Raw genomic sequence first — 15403 nt, forward strand, 5'->3', positions numbered from 1 at the left:
TAGTTCTTGGACCAAACAGGTCTTGGGAGTAACTATGTGTTTTGGAATTGGGATTTATTTCTGGTCTTGGGTCTTAAGGGTCTTAAGGTCTTGGACCAGTTCTCATATTGATCATAGAAGGTCTGGTTGTGAATCCAACTGAAATTTCAAAATGACTTTAACCTTTTTGGTTTAAACCAAGATCTTGAGGAAAAATATCTAATGGCTACAATGACTTGGCAGGCAAAATTAATGGCACATTTCAATCAGAGTTCCAACAAGGAAACCAAAAAAGGACTAACGTGAACTCACATTTAGAGTGTTTGTCACAAAGTGCAGATGTTCTCATGTCACACAATCTTATGGAGCCCTTGCTGCTACTGTAGACAAACGTGTTGCACTGGTTAGGGTGAAACTCAGCCGCTGTGATCACCTCGGTCAATTCTTCCATGTTGGCTGGCTTTATGTCTACAATATCTGAGTAGGCAGAGTGAAGGATCCACAATTCTACATTTCATACGCTCGAAGCACATGGAATTCCCCATGAATCATTTAAACCGTTTCAATAAATGTCCTGCTTGATTAATGTGTCTGGCCCTACATTATATATATATATATATATATATATATATATATATATATATATATATATGGTGGATTACTTTAGATCTACATTCCCAAATGTTTGGATGAAATCAGCTTACAAGATGGTAAATCCGCAACTGAGAAAGTCTTTCATGCTAAATTTCTCCCAAGAGAATCTACGCTTTCAGAACTGATTTATATAAAAATATTTGATAAAAAAAGCCATAAATATAGCATCACATGCATCTGTTGGTGTTGGGTAGTGAGAGGTTATCCATCACAACATGTTGTGCAGAACATACATTTACAGTCTGACCTTATGCTAGTAACAGGCTTTATCTTCTTATCCCTTGAGCGACTCCACAGAACCCATAGCCACCCATACAGACTGTCCACAGGCTCTTCGTCTCAGGTCTGCAGTAATCAATAGTGATCGATGGGGAATGGGGATGCGTGCCTGAGTAAGCTGGACACTATTTATCTTTGGGACAGCGAAGAAGAGGTCAGGATTAGTGGTGGACACTTGATAAAGGGTAATGGGTGTAATGTACATCACAGAGGTGTCATCTGTCAGAATTAAGTGACAGCAGAGACAGTCTGCATGTGGTTTATTGGGTTTGTTTGTTTGATTGCTGGTTTAGCTGATTCCTTTTGTCTTTAGTTTAGTAACAAAAGCCTTTCAGTATTTACTGTGTCTGGGTACAATGTCTAAGTGACAACTGGGAAAATAAACCAATAAGCCACAGGAGGTAGGGCATTACTGTGATTTTACAATAGTTAAAGGATGCTGTGACGAATGATGCAAAAAAAAATTTGCTTTTATCAAATATTAATGTTAAAATGTATAAGCACAACAATAAATTCTTCCATCATGTAACAGGACTTTAGCCAAACGGTAGGAGATACCATAGATATGTTGACTAAAGTATTCTTGTAACAGGCCCTGTGATGGGCTGGTCGTCTGTCCGTGGTGTTTATTTTCCTTTGGCCTGAGACACTGGGATAGAGGGATAGAGTCCATCATCCCTGTGATCTTAATTAGGATACGCAGTTTATATATAAATAAATATATATATATATATATATATATATATATATATATATATATATATATATATATATATATATATATATATATATATATATATGAATGAATGAACCCAGTTCTTTTAATACAAAACACAGAGACCCTATATTTTTCTGACATGCAACCATCTCAGATTGTCAGCAACCATCTGATTGTAAAAAGATACTAAAGCTTCGGTTTGTGATCTCCAAGTTCCATAGGTTTATCCTCAGGTCATCCGTGGACATGTATGTCTCATAGTCACTGTTGGCCGAGATTGAGTTAATGTGATAGGTGTGAGCATTAGAGAAAATGCGACGGGGTGTTGCCTCCACCATCAAGTCCATGGGCCTCAAGACGGGCACCTAAGAGGAGAAGGAAGACACATGGTTGAGATAAGAGACAACAAACGGAATGTCAATATTTGCAATTAGTACTGAGATATGGGATTCTTAAAAATTTAATATTTGCTTAAAAATATCGCCTATAGCATGGTGGCTCAGGTCCCAGGTCCCAACTGAACTCTGGTTTCCACCACAACCCAACGAGATACAGGATCGGTGAATTTAAGATTAAATTGTGTGAGTTCATTTATGTGTTACACCTGTAAATCACTGGCCATCAGCTATGGGTGATAACCTGTGATAACAGGTTAATAACAGGTCTGATAATCCTTCCCATTATTGAATGACTATATGAGCCAGTGTTACGACCTGTGCTTAGCTAGTTTTCTATTGCTCTGTGTTCTTTCATTCTCTCTCTCTCTCCCTTTTTTTTGTTTGTTCTCTCTAATTTCAAACAGGTTATTCAATCATGGGTGGTAAGCAGCCATTGGTTGCCCAGTTGGGGCGTGGTGGTTATAAGGACCCTGCTGGCACTCATCGAGGAGCTCATTCTTGGTTCGTTCGCACGTGGGTTTAGATCTCCATAATCACTCCTCCGGCCGATGATCAAACTGTGTCTTCGAGACTTTAATTAGTGCAAGGAACTAAGAGATGTAATTCAAGCTGTGTTAATTAAGAAGGGTATTTTGCAGTCTAGTTCTAATGTTGAGGTAACTGAGGAAGAGAATGTTGATATTGCGAGTTCAGATCCCGTGTTGCGCTCACTTAGTGGTGTAAACTCAGAGGATTTAAAACTAGCTATTCAGTTAAAGCAATTAGATCTCAAAATGAAACGTCAGGAACACACTACTCAGCTGTTACATTTTAGGCAGTGCGAATTAGAAACACATGCTGATGATCGTCGTTCAAGTTCAGTTAAGACTCATTTTCATGTACCCTATACTGGTGTTGACTATCATCCACCCCCTGTGCCTTTGTCTGTGGCTCCTGGTCATTCTGATGATTTTGATGTTAGTCGTCATTTAACCCTAGTGGCCTCATTTAGAGATAGTGAGGTAGATCCATATTTTGGCGCATTTGAGCGTATAGCTGCTGCGTTGCGCTGGCCGAGAGAGGTTTGGTCTCTTTTGGTCTCTTTCTCATCCCTGTGATCTTAATTAGGATAAGCAGTTTATATATATATATGAACCCAGTTCTATATATATATATATATATATATATATATATATATATGAATGAACCCAGTCCTCTGAGAAAAACGCTAAAGTTCCGAAGGGAGGTCTCTTTAAGCAAGTAATGCCAGTTGAAGCCCGTGAATGCTTTTACTGCCACGGACTTGGTCATTTGATTGCGAATTGCCCTTCACTGAAAAATAAAAATAAAGGGAAGTCAGCCAAAAGTGTTGGTTTTGTTAAGAAAATTGGCAGTCAATTTAGTTTGAATATTGATGCCGCGTATGATCCTTTTGTGTGTCAGGGGATGATTTCTCTTAGTGGATCTGAGCGAGACTTAGTCCCTGTAACCATGTTGCGGGATACAGGGGCCAACCAGTCATTTGTGCTGGCTAGTATGTTGCCATTTTCTGAGAAAAGGTATTGTGGATCTGATGTTCTCATTCAAGGAATTGAGTTGGGGGTGTTGATAGTACCATTACATAATGTGTACCTTCGATCCGGTTTAGTAACCGGTTGTGTAAAATTGGCAGTGCGGCACAAATTACCTGTGAATGATGTGGCCTTAATTATAGGTAATGACCTCGCTGGAGGGAAAGTACGCCCATACCCTGAGGTCATCGAAAATCCTGTGTATGATTCTGTTACTTCCAGTGAGTTGGCATCAGAGTTTCCTTCAGTGTTTGCGGCGTGTGTAGTTACGCGGACTCAGGCGCGTAAATTTGGTGATTCGATTGGTATTTCAGGTACCTTTTTGGCAGTGGAGGACCAAAGTGAAGTTTGCGTGGTACAATCTGAGCTGTCTGATCCAGAGTCGAATTAGAATTAGAATCAGCTGATTCGTCGTTGTCCATTAATAAAGATGGGATTTCTGCTAAACAGAAAAAAAGACACTTCTCTATTGCGGTGCAGGAATGCAGCGTTCAAGCTGGAGAAGATTGAGAATCAACCAATAGGTTACTTTTGGGACAACGAGGTGTTAAAGAGAAAATGGACTCCAGCAGGGTCTGATGGTTTAGGTTGGGATATTGTTTTTCAACTGGTTGTGCCTAAAAGTTTTGAGTGTGGCCCATTAAAATGTAGCAGGACATTTGGGTATTACTTTTGCACGAGTAATTATGAACTGTGTTGGACCTTTACAGCGAACAAGATCTGGACATGTTTATCTGCTTACACTTATGTGCACAACAACTTGCTATCCGGAGGCAGTTCCGTTGCGTTCATTAAAAGCGAAGCCTGTGGTGAAAGCCCTAATTACGTTCTTTACTACTTTTTGCTTTCCACAGGTGATTCAAACTGATCAGGGAACTAATTTTATGTCACGGCTATTTAAACAGGTACTGTCCCAACTGAAAATTAAGCGCATTACATCTAGTGCCTATCACCCAGAGTCCCAAGGTGCTCTTGAAAGGTTCCACCAAACCTTGAAGTCCATGCTGGGTAAATATTGTGTCGAGTCAGGAAAAGACTGGGATAAGGGGTTGCCTTTTCTTATGTTTGCTGTCCGTGAGAGTGTTCAGGAGTCTTTAGGATTTAGTCCTGCAGAATTGGTTTTCGGACATTCGGTAAGGGGCCCGCTCCAAATGTTGAGAGAGAACTGGCTGACTGGGCAACAATCGGATTGTAACTTACAATCAGTTATTACGGGCCAAGCACCGAAGGTGCGTAGGCACCTATTGTATCCGTTAGGATTCTTATTATTATTCTGCTTCTTCTTCCGCCGCAAGTCTATGGCAGCCCATAGAACCGCTTGCGGGAAAGTTGTGCAATTTGGCACACTGATAGAGGACAATATCAACATTAACCACAGCATGTTTAGAGACTCTGACTCCAACTCTCTGGCGCCACCACTTGTCCAAAGATTAAAAGTTTCTATGCTAATAACTTTTGATTGAAAATTAAAAAATCGCAAGGTTTAGTTTTTTTGCTATATTTTATTGTTTGTAAAACATACTTTTTCAAACTTGTCCTAGACGTTTAGTCCGATTTTCACAAAAATTGGCTCAGATCATCTTCAGACCATGCTGGCAAAAAGTTATGGAATTCAAGTTGATTCATCCAACCGTTCTCGAATGACACGTGAACAAATTTGACGAAAAGCACGCAAGAATGCATGTTAGGCTAAAATGGTTTGGCATATTGAAACCAAACTTGGTGTGTGTTATAATAACCATGACCTGAGACTACCTGCAGTGTTTCGACGCAGCGCCACCTAGTGGTCAGGAGATATGAAAAATGGATATTTTTGCTTATAACTTCTGAATGGTTTGGCCAAAAATCACACACTGGTCTCTTTAGATTCAGCGAGTCATGTTGAGTTGAATGATATCAAATTTTGCCGTGTCAGCCATTTTAGGTGTCGGCCATTTTGAATTATGTTTTAAAATGCTGTTTTTTGAACGCATTATCGTATCATTATGAAAATAATTACAAAAATCTTCGGCTCCATGCCCTGAAGGTACTCAAAAAGTTTGTTTGCAGCGCCACCTTGTGGTCAAGAGTTATAATTAAATATCCCAAAAATGCTAATAACTTTTGAATAAATTAGACTATTGAAATGAAAAGGGTCTCCCTATATTCTGTGGGTAATGTCGAGAGCATCGATACTAATTATGCAAAAATTGGCCATACTTCCTGTCCGCCATTTTGATTAATGTTGAAAACCTACTTTTTCGAACTCCTCCTAGACCGTTAGTCCGATTTGCACCAAATTTGACGTGAATCATCTTCAGACCATGTTGGCAAAAAGTTATGGATTTTGTGTCGATATACAAAACGGTTCTCATTTAGCGCATCAATGAATTTGCTGGAAGGGTGCCAAAATGTATTTGAGGCTGTATCTCTGTAACGCTTTGACATATTTGCACCAAACTTTGTATGTGTCATCCCCACCTCACACTGAACATGCCACATAAATTTGGTAACAGCGCCACCTATTGGTCAAGAGTAATAAACCATTTATTAACCATGAATAATTACACTTATAAAAAGGCTAATAACTTTTTAATGCATTAGCCTATTGCAACGTAACTGGTCTCAAAATATTCCCTGGCTTATGCCGACAACATAAATATTAAATATGCCAGATTAAGCTGAACTTCCGGTCCGGCATTTTGATTTATGTTGAAAACCTACATTTTCGAACTCCTCATCAATCGTTAGTCCGATTTTCACCAAAATTGAATCAGATGATCTTCAGACTGTGCTGACACAAAGTTAGGGATTTTGTGTCGATCGACAAACCGTTTTCGCATACCACAGCGACGAATGTGAGGCACAATGCCAAAATGACACTTGAGGCTGTATCTTTGGAATGCTTTGGAATATTGACACCAAACTTTGTGTGTGTTATTGTCATCTCACACAGAACACACCAAAATGATTTGATTACAGCGCCACCTGTTGGTCAAAAGTGATAGGCCTTTTAATCTTATTACTAGTGGTTGTCTTTATGGTTTTTCAGCCATTTCAATTACAATCCTAAAATTGGTTTAATTGCTCATTGTTGCACTTCGTGTGATGCTCCATGCCATGCTTAGCTCCTCTACTTTCCGCTGGAGTGCTTGGCCCCGTAATTGCTGCTGAATGAAATGAATTATGTTGTTTGGACTCCTGATCGGCAAAGAAAAAATTGCGTGTATCATCTAAACATGCTGAAGCTGTATGTGAGTCGTGGGGAAGAGAAGGAGTTAAAAAGCTCTGTTATCACTCCAGTGGTTTCGATCGTGATTGCTTCTGACAGTGACGTTGATGAAAATGGACTGAATCTACAGAGTACCCTGATGTTGGGTGGCAGATTAAATAATTCCATGATTTTTGAGAATTTAAACTCTCATCTGGCGCATTTATCCGACTCTCAGCGCACTGATATAGTAAAGTTGATTAATTCATCTTTGGGGTTGTTTTCAGATATTCCTACCCGCACTCAAGTACTGAAGCATGATATTGATGTAGGTGATAGTTCACCGACTAAGCAACGTGCTTATAAAGTGAATCCAGTTAAACGTAAAGTTACGGGGGCTGAGGTAAAATATTTATAGTTGAGAATGGATTTGCAGTTCCAAGTTTCATTGCCTGGAGTTCACCCTGTTTATTAGTCCCGAAATCGGATGGAACACAACGGTTCTGCACGGATTATAGAAGAGTAAATGCCATGACAAAACCAGATTTGTTTCCCCTCCCGCTTATGGAGGATTGTATCAAAAACGTAGGCTCTGGCAAGTTCCCTTGACACGTTTGTTACACTGGATGATTTCCTTAATTATAGGGTGATGGCGTTCGGACTGCGTAATGCTCCAGCTATGTTCCAGTGCTTGACGAGTCAAGTGCTGGGCAGTGTTTCAAACTGTAAGGCTTACCTCGATGATATTGTTGTTTATTCGAATACATGGGATGAGCACTTGATAACGTTAAGCACTGTTTTTAATCGTTTACTGGATGCATCTCTCACTCTTAATTTGTCTGTGTGAGTGTGAGTTTGGCAAAGTGACAATTACAAAATGATCACAAATTTTTGAGTGGACTGATGAATGGCAAATTGCATTCAATTCTGTTATAACCCTTTTGAGTAGTGGTCCTGTCTTAACGGCTCCAAATTATTCATGTGCATTTCAGTTGGATGTTGATGCAAGTGCTACTGGTGGTGGTGCTGTCCTTCTGCAGGATGATGAAAAAACTTTTCTGGAACAGTGTTTTAAATACAACTTAACCACTGATTTCACTTTTTTGGAAGGACAAACAAAGTAGTTTCACATGAAACACACAGCGGCTTCATGACATTGCGGCGGCGGCAGCAACGCCTTCTTTCTTTATGTGAACACTTGGGCGGTGTTATGCAATTCTTCCAACTCAGTGACGTAGACGTGGGGGCATGTTTAAATGAGGCACTTTAGGAGGTTGTGGACAAATCTTTACTTTTATAAAGAATATCTCTTTGGGTTTGAGACTTTATTCTTTGCAACTTTACGGATCTTATCAATTCACAAACAGCTTGTAACACTCCAAGGAGAAAGGAAAACTTGAAATTGCATTATATGATGCAAGAGACATCTATAAATAATATTAATAATATATAACATTGTAAGAGATATTAGTCGGTCTTCATGGGTTCTCCAAGTTCAGCAGGAACAGGTGCTTTACGTCAAATCTTTTATTACATTTTGTATTCTAATTCTGCTGGAACACTGTATTGACTAATCAGCATTCAGGACCGAAATTTGAATTATATGGATCTACACTGGAATTGTTTGGATCATCAGTCACCCTATCCTCCAAATATCAGCATCAGACCATGAAAAATTATTTTTTACATCCAATGTGTTGTAGGTTTTTCCTATGAAAACAAATAGAGATACCATACAGTACATGGAGTTGAAAAAAATGAGGTGGTCTTTTGTTCTCAAATTACTTTGCCACACCTAGTCCCAAACTCCCAAAGCCATACTATCAAGATCTGAAGACGTGTGGAGTCGAACTCCCACAATGCAACATGCCAATAGTGAGCAAATGAGAATCATCTCTTTAATGATGACTAATCTAAGGGCCAATGTTCCAACATGTGCTTCACAAGTGAGGTATTGCGTCACAGTCAGTCTCTGACTCCCCTAGAGTTATTTATTTTATTTTATTTTAATGTATGGGCACAGCCCTCCACTAATGACAGAAGTGGCATGGAAGACATGTTCTACTCACTACAGAGATGAGGAACACTCATCACCGAGCAGTGGGAGGTGGAGGAGGGGCACACGCTGCCGAGGCAGGTCATCATCACCTAACACATGGGAACTCCACTTTTGATTTCCATCATAGGATGGGGTGGGGTGAGGGATGCCCTATTGTTGATGTATGTGTTTAAAGTACATTTTCTACTGCCTTCACCACCCTGCTAATTCATTTTATAAAAGTATGCAACAGCAGGCCTCAAATATTTCTTAAAAACCTAACATTCTGCTTAAAAATTTGATGTTAATTAAACAAATGTAATGTTCAGGTAATTTTTCAATTTAAACAGAAAACATTAAATTATCCTTTCATTAATAAAATGTTTTAGGATAATTCGGATTTGTTGAGAATTCAGATTATGTCTAATTTGATCTTTCGGATTGCTGGTCTGTCCTCTACTACCCTACATGTGCTTTCAATAATAAAATTAGCTCATTGAGCATAGCTTCATGAATTCAGTTGACAGGGGCAATCAAGACTGATTGAAGCTATTATCTTTCAATCAAGAATTAATTCAGTTAAAACTGCTGGGATATTCAGGCACTTATGATAAGAGGGGGTTTGTATACATAATTCATATCTTTAGCATTGCAGATTTTAAGTTTGTATGGAAATCATAAATCAGTATGGATTCTGAGAATGCGGAGGTTTAATCCCTATTTTATACATAGGTAGTAAAAAGTGAAGAGTGAATCTTTTCTTAAAAACGTATTGATTATTAACTGCAGCTCTGTCATGACAGCTCTCTGAAAATTTAGCATGATAATATACATGGCAATGTTAATGTGTTAATGTGGGTCTTGGCAGAATAGATCTGCCATGGTGCTTGCACTACTGCAGCAGAGCAAATACAGAGATTGCTACTGCCAATACATCCACAGACATGCTGCTGTGAGCATGCAAGAAATACTGCTGCTGCACATATAAGTTACATGAAATTACCCCCATGTATAACATGAAAATGAAACATGAAATTCCCCTGTAGCAGATCTATACAGGTGGAACTGGGGGAGGTGGAGGGTTTCTGAAGCCCGCTGCAACGGCTACAGTAAGTACTAGCTGAGTATTTGTATGCTGAGCAGCAAGCTCATTGGCTGTTGATGTGAAAGAAACCAATCATGATGTGATTTTATCAGATTGTGTTAGAACCTATGACAGAACTTTGTATTAAATGTATTGGATGTCTTTAAAAGTTTAATTAATTCAATTAAATTATTGAGTCTAAAAGGATACTACCAAATGCTATTATTTTGGTAGCCTGATCTCATTAATTAACACAGGCTGCATTCAAAATCACATACTCTCCCAGCAGTGATGTACTGGACACCCCTGCAGCCCCTGTAGTGTGTGGGGGCCCCGCTCCTTAAGTGGCCCCCCGTCACAGAACATTTGAAAAGGCATTCATAAATCTTACAAACACGTTTTTGCTTCGAAAAACCCAAAACGGGCAATACAAAAAATAAAAAAATAAAAAAAAGATAGATCTCTTTCTTAAACTCTTAAACTTCTTTTGATTTGAGTGCCACATTTTTAAAATGCTGTGTCATGCTCGAGACACTCCAAAACACATGAAACACAAGTCCAATTTAGTGGAGTGGAAAAGCGTGTGAAACACCCTTAATGTGGCTTAATGTTCTAAAACAACCACCAGGGAAAATCTATTTTCTCTCACACTTTACTTGTCATAAACAATATACTTCTACAATGGCACCGTAATGGGAGTGGATATTTTTACACTTAACACGGTTTATGCATTAAGACACTGGCTTTAAAACAAACTTTGCAGAAGACCCCAGATTATGAATGCATTGAGCAAAATTTTACATTAAACATTATAAAAGTGGTAACATGCAAATGTTATATTAAAGAGCTATTTCTACCTGTTCCTACCCTTAAATTTAGTTTTGTTGGCGTAACCTAATATATATATATATATATATATATATATATATATATATATATATATATATATGTTAAATAACATTTTTCAATTTTTTTAATTAATTAAGATGTTACCACATGAAGCACATTTTTAGATTATCATTACGCTTAATGTGGCTGAATACATTAACACATTAAAAGATTTACAAATTTAGTAGCTACACCTTGATGATGCAAACAGTGTTTTTGTGCCCTGGTCCGCTGCTGCGCTTCTCTGACAATGACCTGTTATAAGTGGCAAACGCCAGAACGAGGTGGTAAAATGAACTCATAAAGACAAACTCATATCGCCATCTACTGGTGTGACAATATAACCCGCAGAAAGAGTCACTTAAAATCCCCACCACTAATGCACAGACCGACAATCTGAAATGACAAAATGAAAATAAGTGGAGAGAAACAAAAAGGAAATAGCTGAGGACTAGAATGAGATCAACAAACGGTTCCCCTGAATCTGTGTCACACTGGCAATGGGCCACTGCACCACCCTTGTGGTCCCTGGAAAGTATCTTTTTTCCACTAGGCTGCAACAAAACCAAAATCAAACATCCCTTTAGCTGACATGTTCTTTTGTCTTTGAGTCAAACACAAAGTATGTATGCCTTCCTAAATTTCTCTTATTCACTGTTTTATTGACAGCGACAATCCCCTCCCCCCAGCAGAAACAATTTTGCCGGATGAATCCCCTCGTGTTTGGACTGTAGGCACAGATGAAGGCAGTAAACACTCAGTAGCCGAGTGTTAGTCTGGCAGTAGGGGCAGATGTACCCTGTGGACTCCCTGCGAGTGATCCTCACTTACCTCCCCCTTTATCTCATTCCCCTCTCTGCTCAGTCTGTCCAAATTGATAAATGCCCTGCTTTTGTGCACACACACACACACACACACTTGGTATAGGATTTCATCTCTTCTAGCTCTGGTCTCCAGTGGGCTGCAGTGTTAGTTAAGGAGGAGGTGATGGAACTGCTGCCCTGGACACATTACACATTAATCCTCAATAGAAAGAGAAACATAAAGTGATGCTAAATTAATAGGATGCAGATACCTGGATCTGTCCCAGACTTGTTAAGTGAAGTGACATTCAGCCAAGTATGGTGACCCATACTCAGAATTTGTGCTCTGCATTTAACCCATCCGAAATGCACACACACAGAGCAGTGAACACACACACACACACTGTGAGCACACACCCGGAGCAGTGGGCAGCCATTTATGCTGCGGCGCCCGGGGAGCAGTTGGGGGTTCGATGCCTTGCTCAAGGGCACCTAAGTCGTGGTATTGAAGGTGGAGAGAGAACTGTACATGCACTCCCCCCACCCACAATTCCTGCCGGCCCGGGACTCGAACTCACAAACTTTCGATTGGGAGTCCGACTCTCTAACCATTAGGCCACGACTTCCCCCTAGAGGGGGAAATATTAACCCATAATATTTACATGTACACTTAATCATGTACTTAACTTACATTTCTACTTGAAGTCAACATGAAATCAGAATTGACACTATTTACTTTTTAAACCCATCTGTGCAACCAATAAAATAAGAAAACAGTTTCTATAAGCTTTGGATATTTTATTATGTTTCAGTGAGATCTAAGAATTGCATCTCCTTCTCCCATAATGCAAATTTACATTAACCCACTTAGTCACCCATTATGTGTGGGTCATCCAAGCCCAGTAAAGAAAATAAGGCATCATTCTGCGATGAGTGGATGACTGCTGGATAAATCAATAACATAATTACAGGAAAAATCAGTACAGCTAAATAGTTGGATAAAAGAAAATGTATACTATACAATATTACCTGGGTCATTTGATTAACTGCAATTAATTCATGTTTAACAATCAAATAATTTTAAGTCATGAATAATGACTGATTCAAACTTGGATCATTTAAATGAGTGCCACAGATTATTATTTAGGAGCACAACTGTCAGGTCATGGAACCAACAAGTCAAAGCAATGTGCAATATACAGAGTTCAATTACACTTTCCTCAAATGCCCCATGCCAGGAATAAACTTTGGATTTCCAACCTTTTAATCAGCTGCCAGAAAACAACAGGGCTAAGACACACCTTTTTGAGATTTTCTCAAAAGTTAAGGAGGGGTCCTTGCAAAAGTCGTCTCTCAAACATTCTAAAATTGTAGAAAAATGCGAGTACGGGGAAAATGTAATTAATCAATGTATCTTGGGCAGCTGCCAAAAATTGCCCTGTATACACTGAAAGAAGAAGAAATGACAAAAAAGATCCTGCCTGGGATCAATCTAATGATTCCCAGGAGAGAAGACCACAGTATCAACACAACATTAACATATGACATTTATCAGCTGCCCCCCCGCTGTAGCAGCAGGTCACCTCTAGACACGTTCCACTTCCACATTGTGAAATCATGTATATAGGAGGTATATTCCTGTGGGTCCAAACTGACAGATGCACAGGTTTCCTTCACTCTCACACCTTCGACAACAGCACCATCAAACATTTGATTAGACCAAACCTCCAAAATCCTACCTAAACCCCCTACCTTGTCAACTGTAATTGGCAAGATATTAAACTAAATCTAACACATAATTCCTCCTTTTGGGCCAGGAGTGCCCACTTTCATTGGGGAAGCTATGGCTGCCAAATTACAACAGAGCTTGACATACTAGAGCCAAAAGATTTTTCCTTCACATACTAGAGTCAACAGATTAAGGGCTTGGGGAGACAGCATGAGGAGAAGGGGACACGAATGGGAGGAATCGCACCCTCAGTGCCTTTCGGAGATTTTGGACATTCCTCATTCAAGTAAATATTCCTGCTCCTGGAGTGCAGCCGTCCAGCAGAGTTTAGCTCAAACCCTAATTAAGCACACCTGAACCAGTCAATCAAGGTCTTGAGGATCACTAGCAGCATCCTGTCTAATATATGGGTGTCAAGTTGAATGAAATCCGGACATACAACATCTGTCATGCTGTCACTGTCTCACAGTTGCTGCAGTAGTAGGTCATCCAGGTCTTTTTCACCTATACTATTTTCCAGTCATACTTCTTTTTTGGCATGCTTTTTTTTTTGTCACATATTATATAGTATGGAAGTAGGCATATTTGGACGCAGTGACTAGAAACCTCTAAGCAGATGTGTTGGAACTAAACTCTGTAGGAAAGTGGCCTTCCAGGAAAAGGACTGGACACCCTTGACTAAAGTGTCCAAGCTGACCAAGGGGCATCGCAAAAAGGTCTTTCTTTAAACTGATTCTGCTTACCCTCAGAGTTGTGATGGTGGTTGGGTCCCGTATCCTGCCTTCTTCATCCTTCAGATTGTAGCCCTCTGGTCGTTTGTCTCGCTCGCTAATTTTCCATAGCTTCACAGTTTTATCTGGGAAAAGAGATATGCGTGACAATGTGTAAGGTGGAAGCAGTGTTTGCAGTGTCTGGAGCAGAGAAAAACTCAGCAGATCAAACTTAGCTGGCACAACAAAACAGGAGTTAAATCGGCTAGGATCAATTCCATCCATTTAACCTGACTGGACATTGCTGTTGCCTATATGCCAAACTGCTCCGGGGTGTGTGTTTCCCAAAAGCATTGTTAGCTAACCATGGTAGTTAGTTCCACTGAAATCTATTGGTAATGATGAAACTTGTGACCGACCGTAGTTGCTTTCGGGAAATGCACCCCTGAAGTGTCCTAAAACAGGACCACAGCTTCATGACAGCCATCCTTCTCAAAAAAACTGATGAATGTGAGTTTCTGTCTGAAGAACTGGCTACTTTTAACTGGCTGCAGTTACTCTAAAATGACAAGACAAATTTTAAATAAATATATAGACACTCACTACTCATTGAGTAACATTATAAACCTGCTGGATGTGTGTTACTGCAATTTGAAGTATGAAGTAGGCCAAGCTGATTTATGCTGATTATTGCTCTTGATATGAAGAGATCACATTGGGTTTGCTCACCATTGGTGGACAGGAGGAAATATGCAGCATTCTGTTGTGGCAGCCAGCGGATTTTGTTGATCTTCTCCTCAATCTCCAGGCTTTTCAAGTAGTCAAACTCGGGCTCGTGGCTCTGAAAGGTGCTGTAAACATTGTACTCCCCCCGACGTTGAGGCTGGTTCTTACTCTGCAATGATGTAAGTGTTTACGGTTCAAACCAAGACAAAAAAAATAGATCTTTATATATATTTAGTGCATTGCTTTGTGTCACTGCCAATTTCATGTATATCATGAATGATAAATGCGTCCTACAATGTCCTACATTCTTTGTTGCTGAAATACGTGAAATATAAGTGAGGCAGGTCAGGATCTCAATGCACAAAGGTGGTCCGGGTTAGAGGAATACCGATCGAAGCGTTGAAACCTTCAGGGTCACTTCTCACCTTGAGAAGCGTCTAAATCAATAAGCGGAACTCAGACAGACAGAGAGAGGACGAGGGTATTAATGGAAACAGATTTCCCCTCGGCGGGAGGGAGGGGGTTAAAGGGGGTCTAAAGCAAAGTGGGGCATGAATCATGGTGCGAGGATTAACAGACACCATGAAATCTCTTTAAAGATGATACGGGTGCGAGATGAGGAGGGGCGGACGGCGGGGTTTTCGCACAGTTGTGCTG

The 15403-nt window shown here is 39.8% G+C and overlaps 1 protein-coding gene across 3 annotated transcripts in view; it reads right to left on the reverse strand.

Annotated features, from left to right (window-relative positions):
- Window positions 1-15403, reverse strand: part of LOC132130904 (serine/threonine-protein phosphatase 2A 55 kDa regulatory subunit B beta isoform) — a 90774-nt gene that overhangs the window by 2459 nt on the left and 72912 nt on the right. For all 3 annotated transcript variants that reach the window (XM_059542770.1, XM_059542771.1, XM_059542772.1), the window contains exons 3-6: window positions 14750-14915; window positions 14054-14166; window positions 1818-1995; window positions 292-456 (exon numbers count right to left, since the gene is read on the reverse strand). In XM_059542770.1, the coding sequence (XP_059398753.1) occupies window positions 292-456; window positions 1818-1995; window positions 14054-14166; window positions 14750-14915 (622 nt within the window). The remainder of the gene's footprint in view (window positions 1-291; window positions 457-1817; window positions 1996-14053; window positions 14167-14749; window positions 14916-15403) is intronic.

This window comes from Carassius carassius, chromosome 47 (genome assembly GCF_963082965.1).
Source record: "Carassius carassius chromosome 47, fCarCar2.1, whole genome shotgun sequence".
Lineage (NCBI taxonomy): Eukaryota > Metazoa > Chordata > Actinopteri > Cypriniformes > Cyprinidae > Carassius > Carassius carassius.